General features: G+C 40.7%; 2 protein-coding genes across 2 annotated transcripts in view; both read left to right on the forward strand.

The window, feature by feature from the left end:
* The first annotated feature begins 8,485 nt into the window (after nt 1-8,485).
* The window catches only part of LOC109568073 (dihydrodiol dehydrogenase 3-like), a 98,005-nt gene continuing 82,776 nt past the window's right edge, over nt 8,486-23,714 (forward strand). The window contains exon 1 of the mRNA XM_070801104.1: nt 8,486-8,594. Coding sequence (XP_070657205.1) covers nt 8,511-8,594 — 84 coding nt within the window. The 5' untranslated portion in view covers nt 8,486-8,510. The remainder of the gene's footprint in view (nt 8,595-23,714) is intronic.
* LOC139186632 (dihydrodiol dehydrogenase 3-like) lies at nt 9,997-15,225 on the forward strand. The gene is made up of 7 exons (XM_070801921.1): nt 9,997-10,023; nt 10,801-10,968; nt 11,250-11,366; nt 12,597-12,674; nt 13,086-13,208; nt 14,008-14,117; nt 14,970-15,225. The coding sequence occupies exons 1-7, from the start codon at nt 9,997-9,999 to the stop codon at nt 15,223-15,225; spliced, it is 879 nt and encodes a 292-aa protein (XP_070658022.1).

A 23,714-nucleotide genomic window follows, 5' to 3' on the forward strand; every position in this document is an offset into this window, starting at 1 on the left:
ACCATTATATAATACTTTGGTACATTTTCCTTATAGAATCCTATACAAATTTGTGTGTATGATTATTTACAAAGACAAATAATCTTCAATCTACATGTTGTATACTTTTCAACTTAGCATAATCATCTTGGTAAGCTAAAATATGATTTAAAAAATCCAGTATTATATTTTTCTCTCTGTAAAGCAGCACATCTGATTCATTTATTTAATTTCTTAATTGTCTGACCATGCTTAGCATTTTGATAAATACTTACATATTTTACCATTCATTCATTGGTTGTCATTCACTCATTCATTCAGCAAAACTTTATTGAACATTCTTCAGTAAGACATTGTTTTATCAATATATATTAACTAAATGAGAAATCCTTGAGTTTATAGTCTAGTGGAGGATGGGACAGTGAATGTCATCAGGAGAATTTAGCTGTTAGAAATGGGTAGGTGTCTGTTGAGAAAATCCTGCACAATCTCTCACATTTCAGTCCATCTGTTAGGCAGAGACACCAACTACCTTTAATCCCACACAACTTTTCACTTGTACAAGAAACAGCCTTGAAACATAGAGACAGTGGCTCCTTGCATTTCTCTGAAACAGAAAACGTTAAGTCCAGGAAAGAAGAGTGTTCATGTAACATTTGAAGGCCAGCAAGTTGGCTGATGTGGGTGGAGTTTAGTGAGGGAAGAAGACAGGAGTTGAAGATAAGCCAGAGAGCCAGTGGGGCCATGGGGTCTGTGTCATGTGGGTTTTTGAGAGGTCTTTATTCTGAGAGAAGTGGAGAATGATATTTTGGTTTTGAGCACAGTAGTTACATGAGCTGACATGTTTTCAAAAAAAATCACTCTGGTTGTTATGTTTAGAAGAAAAAGAGTAAAAAGGGCCCTTTTTTAGGACTCTACAGGAATTTAGGTGAGAGGTAATGTTGGCTGGAACCACAGAAGGAGCAGTAAAGATGGCCAGAGGTATTGGAATAGGAACTTATTTTAGGGGCAGCATTAACTAGATTGCTAACATGTTGGACATATGGTGAAAGGTAAAGGGGAATCAAAGTTGACTCCAGGTGTTTGTGTTTAAGTAACAGGAAATGCAGATGCCATTTGCTCAGATGGAGACAATTCGGGGAATCTCATTTTTGTGGGAAGATCATGAGTTCAGTTATAGAAACTCATCTTTCAAATGCCTTTAGGTATCCAAGTGAAGATGTGTGCATAGAATTGGACATGCAAATCAATTACAGAAAAGTTTTAGACAAAATATTCATATCTGAAAATTGTTAAATATAGTCTCTTAAAACCATGTAACTAACCAGTCAGAGATATTACATTATACAGTGAGTGGTGTGGACAGGATAGTTAAGCTTCATGAGAAATAAGCATTAAGAAAATCCTTAAAAAAAACACCCCAAAACTGAAGGAACCAGCAAAAGAGGCTGAAAAGGATCAGTGAGTGAAGTAGGAGGGACTGTTCTTACAAGGCATGTGAAATAAGTGTTTGAAGGAGAAAAGAGTCCAGTGCTTTCAATGGGTCAAGTAAAAGAAGATTGAAAATGCACCACTGGATTCAGCAGTTAACCTTGGCAGGATCAAGTGCAGCTTTGATAGAGTAGTGAAGGCAAACCCTGAGTAAAGTTGGTTCAAGAAATGATGTAAAGAGACCAATGTGGAACAGAGTATACACAGTTTTCAAAGACTTTGCTTTAATGAGTGGAATCAGTCAGTCACTATGGAAGAAAGTGCAATCAAGAATCAAGGCTCCTGTGCTTGGGGAGATGACCACCTGCCTCTGAGGTCAGAGGAACATTCCAGTAAAGGGTAAAACTCATGATGCAGCAGATGGAGGCGGGGCTGACTTGAACCACATCTGTCTTAGTTAACGCTGCTGTTATAACAAATGACCAAAAACTTTGTGCTTTGAAACAACACCAAGGTATTCATTTATATATCTGGAGGTCACAAATTCAAAATACAGTTCTGAGGTCTAAAATCAAAGTGCCAGCAGGCTTGTGGTATTTTCTGGAGTTTGTAGGGGAAATCCATTTTGTTGCTTTATCCAGCTCCTAGAGAACAGGTCTTGGGTTGTTGGAAGAGTGTGTTTGCTAAGAATATAGCATTCTCTTGGTAATATTCTGTTATCCTTTGCCCTGCTACATTTGTACCCCAAGGCCAAACTTTCCCATTACTCCGGGTATCTCCTGACTTTCTACTTGTGCATTCCAGTCCCCTATGATGAAAAGGACGTCTTTTTTTTTGGTGTTATATCTAGAAGTTCTTGTAGGTCCTCATAGAACGTTCATCTTCAGCTTCTCCTGCATTTGTGGTTGGGGCATAGACTTAGATTACTGTGATATTGAATGGTTTACCTTGGAAATGGATTGAGTACCTTGTCATTTTGAGATTTCACCTAAGTACTGCATTTTGGATTCTTTTGTTGACTATGAGGGTTACTCCATTTCTTCTACGGGATGCTTCCCTACACTAGTTGATATAATCATCATCTGAATTAAATTCACCTATTCCCATCTATTTTAGTTCACTGATTCCTAAAAAATCCATATTCACTCCTGCTGTCTTCTGTTTGACTAAATCCAATTTACCTAGATTCATGGTCCTAATGTTCCAGGTTCCTATGCAATACTGTTCTTTAAAGCATCAGACTTTACTTTCACCACCAGACACATCCAGAGCTGGGTGTCATTTCCTCTTTGGCTCAGCCTCATCATTCTTTCAGGTTGTATTTCTCCACTCTTCCCTAGCATATAACATATTGGACACCTACTGTCCTGGCAGAGTCATCTCTCAGGGTCGTATCTTTTTTGCTTTTTCCTACTGTTCATGGGGTTCTCAAGGCAAGAATTCTAAGTGGTTTGCTATTCCCTTCTCTAGTGAGCCAAGTTTTGTTGGAACTCTCCACCATGACTCATCCATCTTGGGGGCCATGTATGGCATGACTCATGAGTTACACAAGGCTGTGATCCATGTGATTATTTTTGTTACTTTTCTATGATTGTGGTTTTCATTTTGGAGGTCATGGGATTGAAATTCTTGCTCCTTCTGTCTGCCTTGTGATGGATGAGGATAAGAGGCTACCTGATGGGAGGGACTGGCTGTGGGGGAAACTGAGTCTTGCTCTGGTGGGCAGGGCCATGTTCAGTAAATCTTTTATCCAATTCCTTGCTAATGGGTGGGACTGTGGTTCCTCCCTGTAGTAGGGAAAATTACTAGGCCATTCAGGCATGACCTAAATCAAATCCCTTATGATTATACAGTGAAAGTGACAAATAGATTCAAGAGATTAGATCTGATCCAGAGTGCCTGAAGAACTGTGGATGGAGGTTCATAATATTGTACAGTAGGCAGTGACTGAAACCATCCCCAAGAAAAAGAAATGCAAGAAGACAAAATGGTTGTCTGAGGAGGCCTTACAAATCCCTGAGAAAAGAAGAGAAGTGAAAGGCAAAAGAGAAAGGGAAATACATAGGCAACTGAATGCAGAGTTCTGAAGAATAGCACAGAGAGATAAGAACACCTTCATAAGTGAACAAAGCAAAGAGGTAGATTAAAACTATATAATGAGAAAGACTAGAGATCTCTTCAAGAAAATTAGAGATACCAAGGGAACATTTCATGTGAAGATGACCATAGAAAGGACAGAAACTGTAAAGATCTAACATGCTATGCTAAGTCTCTTCAGTCGTGTCCGACTCTGTGTGACCCCATAGACAGCAGCTCACCAGGCTATTCTCCAGGCAAGAATACTGGAGTGGGTTGCCATTTCCTTCTCCAATGCATGAAAGAGAAAAGTGAAAGTGAAGTCGCTCAGTCATGTCGGACTCTTAGTGACCCCATGGACTGCAGCCCACCAGGCTCCTCTGTCCATGGATTTTCCAGGCAAGAGTACTGGAGTGGGGTGCCATTGTCTTCTCCAAGATCTAACATAAGCAGAGGAAATTAAGAAAAAAGTGGCAAAAATACACAGCAAAATGTACAAAAAAGGTTCTAATGACCTGGATAACCAGGGTGGTATGTTCAATCACCTAGAGCCAGACATCCTGGAGTGTGAAGTCAAGTGGGCCTTAGGAAGCATTACTATGAACAAAGCTATTGGAGGTGAAGAATTTCCAGCCAAGTTATTTCAAATGCTAAGGGATGATGTTGTTAAAGTGTTGCACTCAACATGGCAGCTAATTTGGAAAACTCAGCAGTGGAAAAGGTCAGCTTTCTTTCCAATCCCAAAGAATGGCAGTGCCAAGTAATGTTCAAACTGTTACATAAGTGTGCTCATCTCACAGGCTACCAAAGTCATGCTCAAAATCCTTCTAGTTAAGCTTCAATAGCAGATATACAAGCTGGATTTGGAAAAGGCAGAGGAACCAGAGATCAAATTGCCAACATCCATTTGATCACAGAAAATGCAAAAGAATTCCTGAAAAACATCTACTTCTGCTTTATTGACTAGGCTCATGCCTTTGACAGTATGGATCACAACAAATTGTGGATACATCTTAAAGAGTTGGCAATATCAGACCACCTTACCTGCCTCCTGAGAAACCTGTATGCAGGCCAAGAAGCAACAGTTAGAATTGGATATGGAATGACAGAGTGGTTCAAAATTGGGAAACAGGCACATCAAGGCTGTATATGGTCAGCATGCTTATCTATATTACATGCAGAGTACATCCTACAAAATGCCAAGCTGGATAAATCACAAGCTGGAAACAAGATTTGGGGAGAAATATCAATAACCTCATGTATGCAGATGATGCCACCCTTATGGCAGAAAGGCAAGAGGAACTAAAGAGCCTTTTGATGTAGGTGAAATAGGAGAGTGAAAAAGCCAACTTGAAACTCAACATTCAAAAAACTAAGATCACAGCATCTGGTCCCATCACTTCATGGCAAATAGATGGGGAAACAATGGAAACAGTGACAGATTTTATTTTCTTGGGCTCCAAAATCACTGAGGATGCTGACCTTAAAATTAAAAACTCCTTGGGAGAAAAACTATGACAAACCTGGGCAGCATATTAAAAAGGAGAGAGATCATTTTTCCGACAAAGTTCTGTGTAGTCAAAGCTCTGTTTTTTCCAGTAGTCATGTACTGATGTGAGTTGGACCATAAAGAAGACTGAGTGCTGAAGAATTGATGTTTTCAAACTGTGATGCCAGATAAGGCTCTTGAGAGTCCCTTGGACAGCAAGGGAATCAAACCAGTCAATCCTAAAGGAAATCAACACTGAATATTCATTGGAAGGACTAATGCTAAAGCTGAAGCTCCAATACTTTGGTCATCTGACCAGAAGAGGCAACTCATTGAAATAGACCCTGATGCTGGGAATGATTAAGAAAATGAGAAGACGGTGACAGAGGATGAGATGGTTAGATGGCATCAACAACTCGATGGATATGAGTTTGAGCAAACTCTGGGAGCCAGTGAAGGGTAGAAGTGTCTGGCATGCTGCAGTCCATGCTGTGGTAGAGTTGGACATCACTGAGGGATTGAACAGCAGGAGAACACTCCGTTCTTGGTCTTGTAGACTCTCCCGCCATCTCAGAGACAGTGCATAGTGTCTTCGAGTCTCTTATCTAATGCTCCTGTCTTCCCACCTATCTTTGACTACAACCCTCCCAGGTCCCACATGTAAGGACTTTGTGATTACACCAGGGTGACCCAGGTAATCCAGGAACCTCCCCGTCTCATGGTTTTAATCACCTTTGCTAAGTAGTTCCCCAATCAGTTTCAGAACTTGTGCCTTCTGCAGTGGAAGCACAGAATCCTCACCACTGGACCACCAGGGAAGTCCCAGGTTGAGAAAATTTTAGCCATATTTTCATTAGATACATTTTCTTCCCCTTTTCCTCTCTCTTCTCTTTCTGGAACCCCTATCATGTGAATGTTAGTATGTTCTATTTTGTAGTTAGAATAACATTCTTATTACTGTTCTGAATTCTGGTAAATTATTAATATCTATCTTATTAGCAGATTTTTTTCCATTGTTTCATTTGAAACAGATTTCTCTGTCTTCTTATTTTGTTTAACATCCTCTGTCTCTATGAAATTAGGTGAAAAAGTTACCTGTCCTGGTTTTGCGGGGCTGTCCTTTTGTGGACGTGTCCCTGTGCAGTCTGTGTGCCCAGAGGCTTTGCGGGCAGAACTCAAGCTGAGGTGGGCAGGTGACCCTTTCCTAGGGCCTGCTGGCAACTGTCACCTCGGTGGGAGGGGGAGGGGAAGACTAGAGCCAGAGCCCAGTGTGAGCAAAGGCTTCGCCTGTGCTCAGTGGCTGTCCCCACCCAACTGGGCCAGGTGGGTCCCAAGATGCTGGAGCAGAACTCTGAGGGTTGTGTCCAGACTGGTTCCACCCTGTGTAAGTGTGCACCCACCTCCTCCACTCTGGCACCTTTGCCCCAGAGGGTGGCAGAGCTGGAGGGAGGCATGCTGGAGCAGCCCCTGGTGCGGGTGGCCGTGCCTGTGGTGCAGCCCTGGCACACCATCAGAGCCCCAGACCCCGCTCCTCGGGCCCGTCTGGCCTCCCTGCCCCGTCCAGATATGTGTGTGTTCCTGTGTGTGTGTGTGTTCATAATTGGCTACCTGAAACAGCAGGCAAATACTCACTCTTGATAGATCTTGTTCCTTGTCCTGCTGGCTTTCACTAGTTTGCCTGGCATTCTCCTTGTCTTTGTTTCATCCCAACAGGAAAGCTAAGGGTGACTCAGTTCATTTCTGAGTCAACATCTTGCCTGGCCCATGGGTGGCTTTCTGAGTCCAGTGAATTTATGACTGTTTTTGAATGCCCTATGGCTTCCAAATCCACACCCCAGTTCTACTCAGGGTTTTATCAATACATGGTCCAGTCTATGGCTTCACCCTTATTCCTTTGTCCTTGGTTCTGTGTGTGTATATATAGTTCCCCTGCAGCTGCAATAGCCATTCCAGCTGCTCTTCAGTTTAAGCTTAGAGTTAACTGAAACAGGCACCAGTCCCCAGAAAGCCCCCAAGTTGGTTGGAACATTGCACAGTTGGTTTTCTTTGATCACTCTGGATTCAGGGAAGCAACTGGGGGCTGATCAAGATTGCACTGTCCCAGGCAGGAGGAGGGTGCAGGTGAGTAATACACGAGGAAATTTCCTACCATTCTGTTCTTGATTTTTCCTAATTGTGTGTTCACTTTGTTGCTGTAGATCTTTGAGTGTTTTCCAGAGATCTTAGGAGGTTTTGCAGCTGCTTTCTCTTTCATTTCTTGCCTTTCCAAGGGAGAATTCACCATTTTGCAACTTCACCATTTTGCTGACATCACTATATATGTTAAATTTTGTTTAACTTCACCACACCCCCATATATCAGTGCATCACAATTTCCCTTACTCTTTCCAAATGTGTTATAATTTATGTACCTTATGCAGGAGACTCGGGTTCGATCCCTGGGTCAGGAAGATCCCCTGGCGAAGGAAATAGCAAACTACTCCAGAATTTTTACCTGGAAAATCCCATGGCTGGAGGAGCCTGGTGGGCTACACCCCATGGGGTCGCAAAGAGTTGGACATGACTGAGCGACTAACACACATGTAGTTTATTGGGTTTTCTCTTATGAATAATGTTCAACAAGTTAGTAAATTATGTAAAGTATGTATCAGTTACATTATGAAAGTACTCTGGGTGTGTGCTAAGCTGTTTTAGTCCCATCTGACTCTTTGCAACCCCATGGACTGCAGCCCACCAGACTCCTCTGTTCATGGGATTCCCCAGGCAAGAATATTGAAGTGGGTTGCCATGCCCTCCTTCAGGGGATCTTCCCAACCCAGGGATTGAACCCAGTGATAGAAACTGTACATCTCCTTCTTTGGCAGGAAGGTTCTTTACCACTAGGGCCACCTGGAAAGCAAGTGTACTCTAAAGGTTACATAACTAAGTACAACATAGAAACACTCAGAGTCTCTTTGCACACTGCACATGGTATCCTAAAGCTATTAATAATTAACCTCCGATAAATACTTTTCCAAAATGTCTGGTTGAGGTATCCTGTTCAGGATTTCACCACTGTCAAGTCTGTAAAGCAAAATAAGTTTGCTGGTGGGAAATGTTAAAAGGAAAATTTACTTTCATTTGAAGTTTTGATTCTTTATTAAGGTATAACATTTTCAAAAATGCTGTTATCACTTTTATATTTTGTGGTGTGTGTATGTGTGCTGTTTGTACTGTAAGATAGTTGTTTCAGTTTATGTTTGATTGAGATTGGGCCTATAATAGGAAATAAAAAAAGATTGGTGTGTGGAAATTTCTAGTTTAACTAATGGTCATTAATCACTCAGCTGATCTCAATTTATACAATACTTTAGGTTATACTGATAAAAAAAAATCAAACAAGTTAACTCTCTGACTCCATGGGCATTAGATAATCACACTTCTACAATGCATCTGCTAACATTGGACAGTGCAGCTGGAGTGTTACCTTCTTGTTATTTATAACCTCTGAAGGCAGAAGAAAAAATCAATCTGCTTACTCAGAGGAACAACAGGCAATGGATTCCAAAAGCCAGAAGGTGAAGCTTAATGATGGCCACTTCATTCCTGTCCTTGGATTTGGAACCTATGCACCTCCAGAGGTAACAGTAATGGTTTGGGGTTGAGATATAAATAGTAGTGGATGTGACATGAGCAGAAGGGACTTGGGTTGTCAAGCACTAAGTTCCTGTGTGACTCTGGGGGGGTCATGTGGTTCCACTAGCCAGGTTAGAACATACCCTGTGAAAGGGGAGATAGCATCCAGTCTCCACTCTGCATCAGGGTCTGAGGCTGTGCTCACCTGCAGATTACTCTGGCTTTCCTTCCAGTTTCCATCTCTTTCCCAGATTGGCAGAAGAGGTGAGACTTGGCTGTGGAGAATACTTACTGTCAGCTGCTTTGCTTTAAGGATGATTGCAATGGTGGGGTTTCTCTGTAGATTTTATTAGTTCAAGAACTATTTCCTCCTTCCAAAAAGATATGACACAGAGAAGTTTTTAGGTGGAAGGTCCTGAAGATGAAGTGACTGAAAAATAATGGGAGAAAATTGTTTTTCTACTGTGGGGTGCCTGGTAGGTGCCAGGGCAGGAACACTCCAGCTGTGTTTTGCCCTGTGCTTCTGTTTCTGCTTGGAAACTTCTTCTGATGGCAACTATAGTATCATTTGAGGTGATGAGATGCAATCTTACAGGCCAGGTTTTGTAATGTATCTGTGTGTTTTGTAATATGTTTTTATTTAAGTATTGTTTTCAACACTGGGGTATAAAAGAGGAGCTGGTAGACAAGTCTCTATGCTGTAAACCAGAAAATCTATCTATCTTGTGTTTATAGTATGTAGTTGTGACAATGGACTGGTCCTTAAACTTTGAGCCTCATGTTTTTCATCTATAAAACCGATGGAAATAGTTAGACACATTTTGGAAACAGAAGACAGTACTTTGTAGTACAAATTGGGGTGAGGGGAGGGAAGTGTCCAGGCTGTTACTGAAGCTCAGTGGGTTCATTCCTTGGTATACACAAATACCCGAGCATTTAAGATAATCCAGGACTAGCCCTAACAGAGAGAAGCTACACCAACTATCTCCCTCCTTGAAACAGGAATGAGTCTGAATCACATAAAAAGAAATAGAATATTATTCAATATTAAAAATGAAATTAATCCTGTCATTTACAACCACACAGATGAACTAACTTTAAGCTAAGTGTAATAAGCCATAAACAGAAAGACAATTACTGTATGATCTTATAGGTAAAATATAAAAAAGTGGAACTCATAGAAGAAAGAGTAGAGAATGGTGACCAGAAGGTGGTGATAAGTCTAGGAAAAATGAAAAGATGTTGGTCAAGGGTACAAACTTTCAGTCCTAAGATGAATAAAGTCTGAACACCTGATGTATAGCATGGTGATTATAGTTAAAGATAATGGACTATATCTTGAGATTTTGTAGAGACTAGAACTTAAATTTTCTTACAAACATGCCCTAAATTTAAGTATGTGAGGTGATGGATCTGTTGCCTAGGTTGATTGTGGTAATCATTAGCAATGTATGCTGCTGCTGCTGCTAAGTCGCTTTAGTCGTGTCTGACTCTGTGCGACCCCATAGACAGCAGCCCACCAGGCTTCCCCATCCCTGGGATTCTCCAGGCAAGAATACTGGAGTGGGTTGCCATTTCCTTCTCCAATGCATGAAAGCGAAAAGTGAAAGTGAAGTTGCTCAGTTGTGTCCGACTCTAGTGACCCCATGGACTGCAGCCTACCAGGCTCCTCGGTCCATGGGATTTTCCAGGCAAAAGTACTGGAGTGGGGTGCCATTGCCTTCTCCATTAGCAATATATACTTATATGAAAATATCACTTTATTCAATATACATGCTTTTTATTTGTATTCTGTGTGGCTTCACTGGGAGACAGAAGTCTTAGAAGCTTTCACATGATTCTTGATGCTTTTACCAGGCATTTTACACCTTTGTTGATTTTGCCTCAAACATCTCACAGTATAAATCTTATCCATAACTACAACTTTATGCTGAGTCCTTTAGATCTTCCAGCAAATCACTGAACCTGGAGGTTGTCTTGGGGTCCTCTGAGGCCTGTGATCAACCATGGGCCATCTGGGATTGAAGGGTTCCTTGGTGCCCATTTAATCTCTGGCCAGGAACATTCAGAGAAACTGTCATGAGTTTATCACAACACTTGCAGAATGAACCAAAAACACAAAGAAATGCTGATTCTCAGGAAGATCAATCTTGCGCCTTAGCAATCTCTTGATCATGTAGATACTCAACTTCTACCTTGTTGCTTATGTAGGCTGCTAAGAGAGAAGCTCTGGAAATCACCAAATTTGCTATAGAGGTTGGGTTCCGCCATGTTGACTGTGCTCATGTGTACCAAAATGAAGAGCAAGTTGGTCAGGCCATTCGAAGCAAGATTGCAGATGGCACTGTGAAGAGAGAAGACATATTCTACACCTCAAAGGTGCTGTGTGTTGAGTGTGTGCACATGTGTCCAAGTGATTTTGCCCAGGTGACAATTATATAATAGGATCATTGTTCAGTGAATGATTGGTGAACTATTCTTACATACATTCCTGAAGTATTAGGGTTCCCTCATGGTTCAGTGGTTAAGAGTTGGTGCTTTAATGCCATGAGCCCAGATGTATCCTTGGTCAAGGTAGTAATATCCCACAAGCCAAGTGGTAAGGAAAAAAAGTTACCTAAAGTGTTATTAATACAACTTCCATTCTTTAACCTCTGCAGCTTTGGTTAACTTCCCTTCGACCAGAGTTGGTCCGACCAGCCTTGGAAAAATCACTGAAAAATCTTCAACTGGACTATGTTGATCTCTATATTATTCATATTCCAGTGGCTCTGAAGGTTAGAACTTTCTGTGATCACATCATTTTGTATCTTGTGTTAGAATGTGCATCAACTTTCTTGGATGGTTGGATAAAGATTTTTCTTAGTAGGTTGAAGGGATGATTACACTAGAGTAGAATCCCCCAAATAATCATTTGTAATCATCTTTTTACTGAGTTTCTTGGAATCTCTTACAAGACTCCCAGGGAAAGGTATTAAATAATCTGAGTTTTTCTACCTGAAAAGCTTGAGAAATAAGCCAGTTATGCACACAGTCCTGGTTATGACTCTTGAGTCTCTGGGGATTTCATGAACCAAGAGTTTGGTGCATCTGTGGTGAGCATGACACTGCCTTACATTGAACATGATGACTTTATCTTGTCTTTCATCCTTTTAAGTTGAGCAGATTTGGTGGTGCTCCCTCTGGGTGTGTCTAAACCTCATGCCTTTATAGGGACTTGGAAGACCTTGCCTACACTCTTGCCTGTCTTCAGGATGATGTTTGTAAATTGCAGTTAGCCGATAAGAACGGTTTACTTAGAATTCTTGATTTCAAGTTATAGAAATCAACTCAAGTCATCTGTTGCAAAATCGCTTAGTGGATTATGTGGATGGCAAGTCCCAGTCACAGACAGATTTTAAGAGTTGCAGTACTCTTCAAAAATGTCTCTTAATTTCTATCCCTTATCATGGCTTTACTCATGGTATTATTTATGTTTACTGAACATTTTCCATTGGTAGCAAATATGGCCTTGGAGCAGTTCAAGGCTCATGGTCACGAATTTGAGAGCTTGTCTGGATCTTCCACATTCCATATCCACCTAACTTGAGCCTTGCTGGTTCATATGCCTGCCCTATGGCATCTGATCCTCAGAGAGAAAAGAAAGTGATTGCAACATTTATGCTGGAAATAAAGTCCATATAACTTACTACCAGTTCTAGCTCAAGAGAGCCATTTCAAAATAGACAAGTACAAGGAACAGACAAAATTCACAGAAATCACTGTGAGTCACTTTTAGGACCTAGAAAAATTGTATTTATTGCAACATATATTAAGTATGAGAGATTAGAATAAGCCTCCATCCTAAAGACACTGTTCACAACTCCACAAACAAGTCACTTTGCAGATATTAGTATCTAGAAACTTTAAATCTGTCTCATGGATGTTTAATTCCTGATGCCTGTCACCCTGGATAAAGGTTGGGAAATTATTTTGTGACATCTCTAAAATGCCTGCTTCTGTTCCAGCCAGGGGAGGAATTATTTCCAAAAGATGAAAATGGAAAACTGATATTTGACTCGGTGGATCTCTGTCTTACATGGGAGGTGAGTCCAGGGAGGAGAGAACCAGGAGAGGAGCCAGAAGAGGGGGAACCTCCTTCATTTCTTCCACCTGTGAGAATGAGCTGTGGCCCATCAGACTCAGCAGTTCATGAATCTAAGGGTTGTGATGTTGAGGTTGTGGGGAGGAAACCATTGCTGAAATGTTCACAGAGAGGAACGAAGAGGGAGAATATGGGAGAGTGCAGACAGGTATCTCTTTCCTTCCATGTGATGTCTTCTCTAGGGTTTTTCTAGGGAGGAGACAGTAATTCTTCCTGTGTCATGACTTTTTCCACTTTTTTCTTCTTGAAAATCAATGCTAATTCTTGATGGATGACGGTGATTACCGATGTTTCTCAGCATTTATTCTTGCTCTATCATTCCATGTAATTGTTCACCACCCCTCCTTTCCAGGCCCTGGAGAAGTGTAAGGATGCAGGGCTGACCAAGTCCATCGGGGTGTCCAACTTCAACCACAAGCAGCTGGAGAAGATCCTGAACAAGCCGGGGCTCAAGTACAAGCCCGTCTGCAACCAGGTGAGCAGCTCAGCTCCTCTCCGTCCTGCTCTTCACAACCTCCTTCTTGCACTGGAGCCAGATGTCTGTCTTTCCTCTCCTCCTATTCATCTGACCTTTGTGGACAGAAGATTCTAGAGTACAGAGCCTCTGTCCGGATGGTGTGAATAGAATCCATAATGGTATCTCTGTCTGATAAATTTGGGTGGAAAAGGTGGGGAAAGCTTCCAGGTAAATTACGGGTAGAGGCCAGAGGCATTTTTCTGAGATGAAAGCATGACCAGAAACTAGATGGGAAACTGCTTGTAGCAAACTGTGTATAGGAAGGAAAACCATGAAAAGATGGAATGGGAAGTGAATAAAAAAGAAAAAATCATGTAAGACTGGCTTAAGAATTTGTGTGGAGTTTTGATGGCTAAATCCTTAGTCTTGGTGGTCTCATCCTTTATGGGCCTTCAACAGGGAGCACAGTACAAAAAAACGTGCTGGGGATGATGAAAACCATCTAGGTTAGAGGGCGAAATTAAAGGTTCATGGTAATACTAACAGTAGATAAAATATTTATTCTGAAACTTTTACTCAGATGTAGAGCCCATATTTTGATTACTCAATTTTGGACTTGTTCTCCCATCCATTTCCATCATAAAATTAACTATATAAACACACTTTTCTCTATTTCACTCTTGCTGTTGATATTTCAAGTTTCCAGTTAATGTTACAGTTTTTCCCTCAGCATTTTTTTAACCTTTTAATCTTTCTCTCTCCTGTTAATATTACCTTTGCATATAATCTGATACTGTTCTCTTTGGGCATTCTACAGGTGGAATGTCACCCTTATCTCAATCAGAGCAAACTGTTGGATTTCTGCAAGTCACACGATATCGTTCTTGTTGCCTTTGGTGCTCTGGGATCCCAACGAGTAAAAGAATGGTACTGAATCCTATTGAAGACAACTGGAATTTTCCCTGAAATTCAATTTTTGATGAAATAGTTTACATTATACGGTGCTCAGATAGCTCTCATAGGCAGGGGGGAGAGCGGGGAGGGATGAAATGAATTCTTCTCTTTTATCATCCCATCACCCAGGCTGTTTTCCCACATTGTATTAGCTTGTCAACTCATCAGTAATAAATGTCTGCATTAAAATCTGCATATAGTCCCCCAGTTGAGATCAGAGACACAGCATTATGTCATGATTTACTTATTTATTAACCACGGAACACATTTCTAAAAATAGATGTTCCAAAGCCCTTACCTTATGTCTAAAATTAGGATAATAATATGTAACTCATAGATCAATCATGTTAGAAAAAATTTCGATGAACCATTTTTGTAAACATCTATAGAATAATGATTAAATAAATGTCTCTTATTTTGAGACCTCTCAATTAGTACCTTAGAAAAGTGAAATTTAAAAATGATCCCTGTTTTTTTTCCTTCTGTTTCTCTATTCATGCTCTTGATAATAGAAGAAAAACAACCTCTCAGATTTAAAGAACAATCCATGAGTTTGGCAGTCCTGGTCTCAACTCAATAATGCATCTGAATCACCTGCAGAGCTCTGTAAACACAGAATGGGAGGTTACACAGTTGAGGTCCTGATTCAGTTTGTCTTCAGCTAAACCATGGAATTTGTATTTCTTACAAGATCCCAAGTGATGCTGATGCTGTTGGTCCATGAACCACACTTTGAGAAGCCCTGTCTACCGTGGACCTTCTTGGTCTGTTTGAGAACCTAAGACAAATGAGTCTCATCCTCATCATTTCTGAATTTCCTTCCAGGGTGAACCTGAACCACCCCATTCTCTTGGAGGACCCAGTTCTCTCTGCCATTGCCCAAAAGCACAAGCAGACCCCAGCTCTAGTTGCCCTTCGCTACCAGATACAACGTGGGGTTGTGGTTCTGACCAAGAGTTTCAACAAGAAGCGGGTCAAAGAGAACATACAGGTGATGATGAGTGAGACTGTGGGCAGAGGGCTCCTAGGGAATATCCTTCACAAGGGTCATTCTGTGTCCATCTCTCAGGACTTTCCTTGAGTCAAAATGAGTTACCTGCTCTTTCCCGTGCATGAAAGCTTTGTGTGTATTCCTGGTGGTTTGCTCCAACTGATGTGACAACAGGAGAGTTGGCATGGCTGCAGAGGGTTACGGTTGGACAGAAAGCAGAGATTTTTAACTCTAGTGCTATGTCTTCAATTTATTCTGTCACGTTGTACAAATGATATCTGTTTGTCTTTGTTCTCAACTGATGAAATTGCATTATGTGATTTTTTTTAGACTGTTTTGTGTGTTTTGACAAAATACTACAGCCTGAGTGACTGAGAAAAAAGTGAAATTTGTTTCTCACAGTTCTGAAGCTGGAGGTCTGAGGTCAGGGTGCCCGTGTGGTCAAGTAAGGGCCCTCCTCCAGGTCACAGGCTTCTCCTTGTACCTTAACATGGTGGAGGGGGCTGCAGAGCTGTCCCAAGTCTCTTATATTATATGATATTTAAAAAATCTCATTCATGAGGGCTCCACAATCATGTCCTAATCACCTCTCAAAAACTCATTTTCTAACACCATCAAGATGTGAATTAGGGGGCACACATTTATGGCAGTGATCTTTAACCTCCTTTTTAAATTAAATTAATTAATTTATTTTAATTGGAGGCTAATTATTTTACAATATTGTAGTGGTTTCTGCCATACACTGACATGAATCAGCCATGGGTGTACATGTGTTCCCCATCCTGAACCCACCTCCCACCTCTCTCCTCATCCCATCCCTCAGGGTCACCCCCGTGCACCAGCTCCGAGCACCCTGTCTCATGCATTGAACCTGGACTGGCGATCTGTTTCACATATGATAATATACATGTTTCAATGCTATTCTCTCAAATCATCCCACCCTTGCATTCTCCCACAGAGTCCAAAAGACTGTTCTTTACATCTGTGTCACTTTTGCTGTCTCACATATACAGTCATCATTACCATCTTTCTAAATTCCACATATATGCATTAGTATACTGTATTGGTATTTTTCTTTCTGGTTTACTTCAATCTGTATAATAGGCTCCAGTTTCATCCAGCTCATTAGAAATGATTCAAATGCATTCTTTTTAATGGCTGAGTAATATTCCATTGTGTATATGTACCACAGCTTTCTTATCCATTCGTCTGCCGATAGACATCTAGGTTGCTTCTATGTCCTAGCTATTGTAAACAGTGCTGCAGTGAACATTGGGATACACATGTCTATTTCAATCCTGATTTCCTCGATGTGTATGCCCAGCAGTGGGATTGCTGGGTCTTATGGCAGTTGTATTTCTGTTTTTTTTTTTTTTTTTTTAAAGAATCTCCACACTGTTATCCATAGTGGCTGTACTAGTTTGCATTCCCACCAACAGTGTATGAGGATTCCCTTTTCTCCACATCCTCTCCAGCATTTGTTGTTTGTAGACTTTTTGATAGCAGCCATTCTGACTGGCATGAAATGGTACCTCATTGTGGTTTTGATTTGCATTTCTCTGATAATGAGTGATGTAGAGCATCATTCCATGTGTTTGTTAGCCATCTGTCTGTCTTTGGAGAAATGTCTGTTTAGTTCTTTGGCCCATTTTTTGATTGGGTAGCTTATTTTTCTGGAATTGAGCTGCATGAGCTGGTTATATTTTTGAGATTAATTCTTTGTCAGTTGCTTCATTTGCTATTATTTTCTCCCATTCTGAAGGCTGTCTTTTCATCTTGCTTATAGTTTCCATCATTGTTCAAAAGCTTTTAATTTTAATTAGGTCCCATTTGTTTATTTTTGCTTTTATTTCCATTACTCTGGGGGGTGGGTCATAGAGGATCCTGCTGTGATTTATGTCAGAGAGGGTTTGCCTATGTTTTCTGCTAGGATTTTTATAGTTTCTAGTCTTACGTTTAGATCTTTAATCCATTTTGAGTATACTTTTGTGTATGGTGTTAGAAAGTATTCTAGTTTCATTCTTTTACAAGTGGTTGACCAGTTTTCCCAGCACCACTTGTTAAAGAGATCATCTTTTCTCCATTGTATATTCTTGCCTCCTTTGTCAAAGATAAGGTATCCATAGTTGTGTGGATTTATCTCTGGGCTTTCTATTTTGTTCCATTGATCTATATTTCTGTCTTTGTGCCAGTACCATATTGTTATGACTGTAGCTTTGTAGTAGAGCCTGAAGTCAGGCAGGTTGATTCCTCCAGTTCCATTCTTCTTTCTCAAGATTGCTTTGGCTATTCAAGGTTTTTTATATTTCCATACAAATTGTGAAATTATTTGTTCTAGCTCTGTGAAGAATACCATTGGTAGCTTGATAGGCATTGCATTGAATCTATAGATTGCTTTGGGTAGTATACTCATTTTCACTATATTGATTCTTCCGATCTATGAACATGGTATATTTCTCCATCTATTTGTGTCTTCTTTGATTTATTTCATCAGTGTTTTAGAGTCTTATATATATAGGTCTTTTGTTTCTTTCAGTTCAGTTCAGTTCAGTCACTCAGTCGTGTTCGACTCTTTGTGACCATCACCTGTCCATCACCAATTCCCAGAGTTCACTCAAACTCACATCCATTGAGTCGGTGATGCTATCCAGCCATCTCATCCTCTGTCGTCCCCTTCTCCTCCTGCCCCCAATCCCTCCCAGCATCAGAGTCTTTTCCAATGAGTCAACTCTTTGCATGAGGTGGCCAAAGTACTGGAGTTTCAGCTTTAGCATCATTCCCTCCAAAGAAATCCCAGGGCTGATCTCCTTCAGAATGGACTGGTTGGATCTCCTTGCAGTCCAAGGGACTCTCAAGAGTCTTCTCCAACACCACAGTTCAAAAGCATCAATTCTTCGGCGCTCAGCTTTCTTCACAGTCCAACTCTCACATCCATACATGACTACTGGAAAAACCATAGCCTTGACTAGACAGACCTTTGTTGGCAAAGTAATGTCTCTGCTTTTGAATATGCTATCTAGGTTGGTCATAACTTTCCTTCCAAGGAGTAAGCGTCTTTCAATTTCATGGCTGCAATTTGTTTCTTTAGGTAGATTTATTTCTAAGTATTTTATTTTTTTTTCATCACAGTGGTGAATGTAATGGTTTCCTTAATTTCTTTCTGTTTTCTCACTTTTAGTGTATAGGAATGCAAGGGATTTCTCTGTGTTAATTTTATATCCTTCAGCTTTACTATACTCATTGATTAGCTCTAGTAATTTTGGATTTATTTTGTATTTCCATGAATCCTGTAAGGTTTCACTTCACACATTTAATCTCCTTGAGTTTCTGCTGTTGCAAAGTTTCTGTTCTAGACTGTGCCTATTATTGCTAAGCTGTCTGTGTTTTGATTTCTGCGTAGGAGACCATTACTGTACCCTTAGCATAGCTGTACAGGAAGCTCTCCCCAGTTTTAGGATTTAATGCAGAGATCACTTCTGCATCTCTTGATTCTGTGATTTGACAATCCACAATGCTTGACAATCTACAGTGTTAGGCAGCACGAAGCTAAGCTGTTGTCCTCTAGGCTTGGCTTTTTTGTGCATTTGCAGTTCAGTGCTTTACCAGGTGGATGTGACTCTTCTGTGAGGAGCCTGCATGCTTCTCTGTATATTTTTTCATATATATTTGGCTAGAAAAGGAGTGGAAAATTCTGAAAGAGATGGGAATACCAGACCACAGGACCTGCCTCTTGAGAAATTTGTATGCAGGTCAGGAAGCAACAGTTAGAACTGGACGTGGAACAACAGACTGGTTCCAAATAGGAAAAGGAGTACGTCAAGGCTGTATATTGTCACCCTGCTTATTTAACTTCTATGCAGAGTACCTCATGAGAAACGCTGGAGTGGAAGAAGCACAAGCTGGAATCAAGATTGCTGGGAGAAATATCAATAACCTCAGATATGCAGATGACACGACCCTTATGGCAGAAAGTGAAGAGGAACTAAAAAGCCTCTTGATGAAAGTGAAAAAGGAGAGTGAAAAGGTTGGCTAAAAGCTCAGCATTCAGAAAACGAAGATCATGCCATCTGGTCGCATCACTTCATGGGAAATAGATGGAGAAACAGTGGAAACAGTGTCAGACTTTATTTTTGGGGGCTCCAAAATCACTGCAGATGGTGACTGCAGCCATGAAATTAAAAGATGCTTACTCCTTGGAAGAAAAGTTATGACCAACCTAGATAGCATATTGAAAAGCAGAGACATTACTTTGCCAAAAAAGGTCTGACTAGTCAAGGCTATGGTTTTTCCAGTGGTCATGTATAGATGTGAGACTTGGAATGTGAAGAAAGCTGAGCACTGAAGAATTGATGCTTTTAAATTATATTTGACTTTATTTAAACTAGAAATATCATTTTCTTTTTTTTAATATAAATTTATTATTTTTTAAATTTTATTTTATTTTTAAACTTTACAATATTGTATTAGTTTTGCCAAATATCGAAATGAATCCACCACAGGTATACCTGTGCTCCTCATTCTAAACCCTCCTCCCTCCTCCTTCCCCATACACTCCCTCTGGGTCGTCCCAGTATACCAGCCCTAAGCATCCAGTATCGTGCATCAAACCTGGACTGGTGACTCGTTTCATACATGATATTATACATGTTTCACTGCTATTCTCCCAAATCTCCCCACCGTCTCCTTCTCCCACAGAGTCCATAAAACTGATCTATACATCAGTGTCTCTTTTGCTGTCAACTGCGGTGTTGGAGAAGACTCTTGAGAATCCCTTGAACTGCAAGGAGATCCAACCAGTCCATGCTAAAGGAGATTAGCCCTGGGTGTTCTTTGGAAGGAATGATGCTAAAGCTGAAACTCAAGTACATTGGCCACGTCATGTGAAGAGTTGACTTATTGGAAAAGAATCTGATATTGGGAGGGATTGAGGGCAGCAGGAGAAGGGGACGACGGAGGATGAGATGGCTGGATGGCATCACCGACTCGATAGACATGAGTTTGGGTGAACTCTGGGAGTTGGTGATGGACAGGGAGGCCTGGCGTGCTGCAATTCATGGGGTCGCAAAGAGTCGGACATGACTGAGTGACTGAACTGAACTGAACTGGAGACTGTGACAAATATCTTAGCAGAGCCTTATGATCCCAAGCCAGTCCGTCAGTTCAGTTTCTGAACTGACAGCTAGTTCAGTTCTCCTCCTGCCTTCAATCTTTCCCAGCATCAGGGTCTTTTCCAGTGAGTCAGGTCTTTGCATCAGGTGGCCAAAGTATTGGAGTTTTAGCTTCTGCATCATTCCTTCCAAAGAATTTTCAGGAATGATTTCCTTTATGATTGACTGGTTTTATCTCCTTGCAGTCCAAGGGACTCTCAAGAGTCTTTTCCAACACCACAGTTCAAAAGCATTAATTCTTCGGCCCTCAGCTTTCTTTATAGCCCAACTCTCACATCCATACATGACTATTGGAAAAACCATAGTTTTGACTAGATGGACCTTTGTCAGAAAAGTAATGTCTCTGCTTTTTAATATGCTGTCTAGGTTTGTCATAGCTTTTCTTCACACTTTTCCAAGGAGCAAGTGTCTTTTAATTTCCCAATTATGATCCCAAGCTAGGGAGTAGGAAAAAATCCTCTTCATATCTAGACTCAGAACTAACTCACCATTTCTTCTGGCAAATTTCACTACCCAATGCAAGTTATGGGTCAGGCCAAGTCAAGAGTCAATTATATGGCCCCCTGAAAAATTGTTTTTGTGTTTGCATTCAAGTTTGTGTATGAAATACACCTGGAACTGATTTTCTAATATGATATAAAATGATTACCTATATATATTTTTTATTTAAATGGAAATCTAAGTGTCCACATTTTCCACAGATTTTCACTGCCAACTCTGTCATATATCAAATGTTCATAAATACATTTCTGGCCTCTCCCTTATATTTAACTATTCAGGTTTCTGTACTGTGTTAGAAGAGTATAAAATAAGTTTGCTTCTCAGAGTGGTATATTCTTCTTCATTAAGGCTATCTTGACTGGTCTTGACTAGCTATTTCTTATTTCAGACTTAGTGTCACTTTACTGAATTCCACAAAATAATACGTGTTTAAGTCATTGGTTCATGTTGCACTGAAACACTACATCACTTTGGAGAAAACGAATTTCTTGATAAAATTGAGCTTTCTGTTTCAAAATTATGATATGAATTTTTAATTATTTAGGTGTTCTCTAATGTCTAAAACACTTTTCATAACTTTCTCCACAAAGGCATATACATAACGTTTTTTAGATTCAATTATAGGTAATGAGTATGTTTGATATCAGATTCTTGAATAGGCTTTCATGGAGGAGCCTCCTTCTGACACTGCTTCAGCTGAATGCTGTCACCCTTAGGGCATGTTGGGGAGAGTTAATCAGTCTAATATTAGCTCAGGTTCAGTATTGAGTCAGGAGTGTTCAACAACCATGCTTGGTAAAAGAAGATTTTAATTTGTTTGTTTTTTCAAGTGATTCACTTAGAAAGATAAGGGACTGATGCCCTGTAACATTTGTGAGATGGACAGAGAAGGAGAAGGTGTGGGAAGGAGAGGTGAGAACTCAGCAAAGGCTCCCAGGCTTGTTCACCTGGAAGCTGAAGACAGACACGGCTTCCCTGTCCCCTCTTCTTATTTCCATCCAGCAGGAAAGTCCTCCAGTCCCCAGGGGGACGCCAGTTCTTGGGGGAGTTAACGTGGTTCTTTCCTTTCTTCCAGGTGTTTGACTTTGAACTGAGTCCAGAAGACATGAAAGCAATTGATGGCCTCAACAGAAATAGAAGATACTATGAATTTTTACCGTAAGTGACTTGCAGATGTTTCACACATATGTTATTTTCTGTAGCAGGCAATTCAGTAGGTGAACTAAGCTTTTTAAAGCTCAATTCTTGGAAGACAGTCCTGATTTCCAGCATAGGAGTAAACCAGGGGCTTCCTGAAGACCTCACACCAGAGGTTTCCTCAAGGGCTTCATCTCAGACCAACCAAAATGTGATTGGAGCCCAGGACAGCACATCAATAAAATCCCAAGTTCACATCATGTGAATTCACTACTTTGTGCCCCTGACCCCTGTGCCTGGTGCACCTCCTCTCAGGGCTGAGAGACTCAGGAAACAGAGGGCACAGTGTCTGCAGCCCAGTATTCATTCAGGGACTTGTGAACATGTTTCATCTTTAATTCTTTTTACATCAGGGGAAAATAATTATATTAATAATAACTATATAATAATGAATCCATCATGCATTGCATTCATGTTTTGTTGTTTTTGTTTAATCTCTAAGTCCTGTATGACTCTACCATCCCATGTGCTATAGCCTAATAGGCATCTCTGTTTTGGGGATTTCCCGGGCAATAACACTGGAGTGGATTGTCATTTCCTTCTCCAATGGATCTTGTGACCCTAGAGATCGAACCCAGGTATCCTGCTTGGCAGGTGGATCAGTAACCACTGAGCCACCTGGGAAGAAGGCATTCATATTATGCCTAACAAAATTACAAAATGTATTGTTTTATTTTTTTGTGAAGGATGGTCCCATGAAATCCAATGTGCATCTGTGCTATGAAGTCACAGGGGGCCTGCTTCCACTGTGTCCCCTAAGTGTCTGGTGGATATTCTCCCTAATGGGCATTTTTTCTCCAAAACATCATCCATTTCTTTCAAAATTGAACTCTTCATTGGCCTTTTCCCCCTGTTATAACTCCCACATCCTCATCCTTGTTATCTCACAAAGCTGAATTACCAGTAGATCATGAGCTTAACTGACCCTCCAGTGAGTGACTGTGTCCTTAGCAGGACACACCCAGGTAAGATCATCTGGGTCTGCTGCTTTCTTGAGTAAAGACTCACACCTGTGTTGTATTTGTTCATCAGTGATCCATCCACTGTGGAGTCCCTACCTCCTGTACTTTAACTTAGTCACTAACATGAGATTCCAGCTGCCTAATTACTGCAGGAGGATGTCAAGACCGAAGAGACAGATGACTGATCAAATGGAGAGAAGTTGGAAGGGAGTTTAGAGAGAAGGGAATACAAATTATTGGTAAAATGAAGATTTTGTTTCCAATGAAGTATCTCAAAACTCTCCCTATTGCTTGTAAAGCTGTATCATGCTTCTGAGAAAAGCCATGATAAAAGAAAAGATGTGGAAGGTTATTTTTCTGTACTTAGGGGCTCTTAAGTATAATTCTATGTTCTTCTTCATTAGGCTGTGAATGCCTAGACTTACTCATCTTTGTGGGCTTGGGTCAACAGCACAGCTCCTGGCACTTGGAATCGCTCGGAGTGCACTTTTTAATGAATGAAAAAGGACAAATTCAGAAAGAAAAGTAAAAAGATGGAAAAAAGGAAAACAGCAGTAATACTAATTGCTGAGTAACAAATGTTTTAATACATTATTAATGAAGAAAGGAAAAATCCCACTTTGAGCTGTATGATTATTCAGGTGCTTGTGGTAGCTCTTCAATAGATGACAAGTTCCAGGCACTCTGCATTTTTAGAGTGCTCATTTGCTTATCCATGGATGTATGAAAAAGGGCAGCTAATTTGTTTACT

Source organism: Bos indicus, chromosome 13 (assembly GCF_029378745.1).
Source record: "Bos indicus isolate NIAB-ARS_2022 breed Sahiwal x Tharparkar chromosome 13, NIAB-ARS_B.indTharparkar_mat_pri_1.0, whole genome shotgun sequence".
NCBI classification, from domain to species: Eukaryota; Metazoa; Chordata; class Mammalia; order Artiodactyla; family Bovidae; genus Bos; species Bos indicus.

Excerpts from the sequence above, each read along its gene's own strand:
- LOC139186632 (XM_070801921.1), top strand. The coding sequence starts at position 9,997 with ATGGATCTGTTGCCTAGGTTGATTGTG. Across the intron at positions 10,969-11,249 it reads ACATATTCTACACCTCAAAG|CTTTGGTTAACTTCCCTTCG; the intron begins GTGCTGTGTGTT and ends TAACCTCTGCAG. Across the intron at positions 13,209-14,007 it reads ACAAGCCCGTCTGCAACCAG|GTGGAATGTCACCCTTATCT; the intron begins GTGAGCAGCTCA and ends GGCATTCTACAG.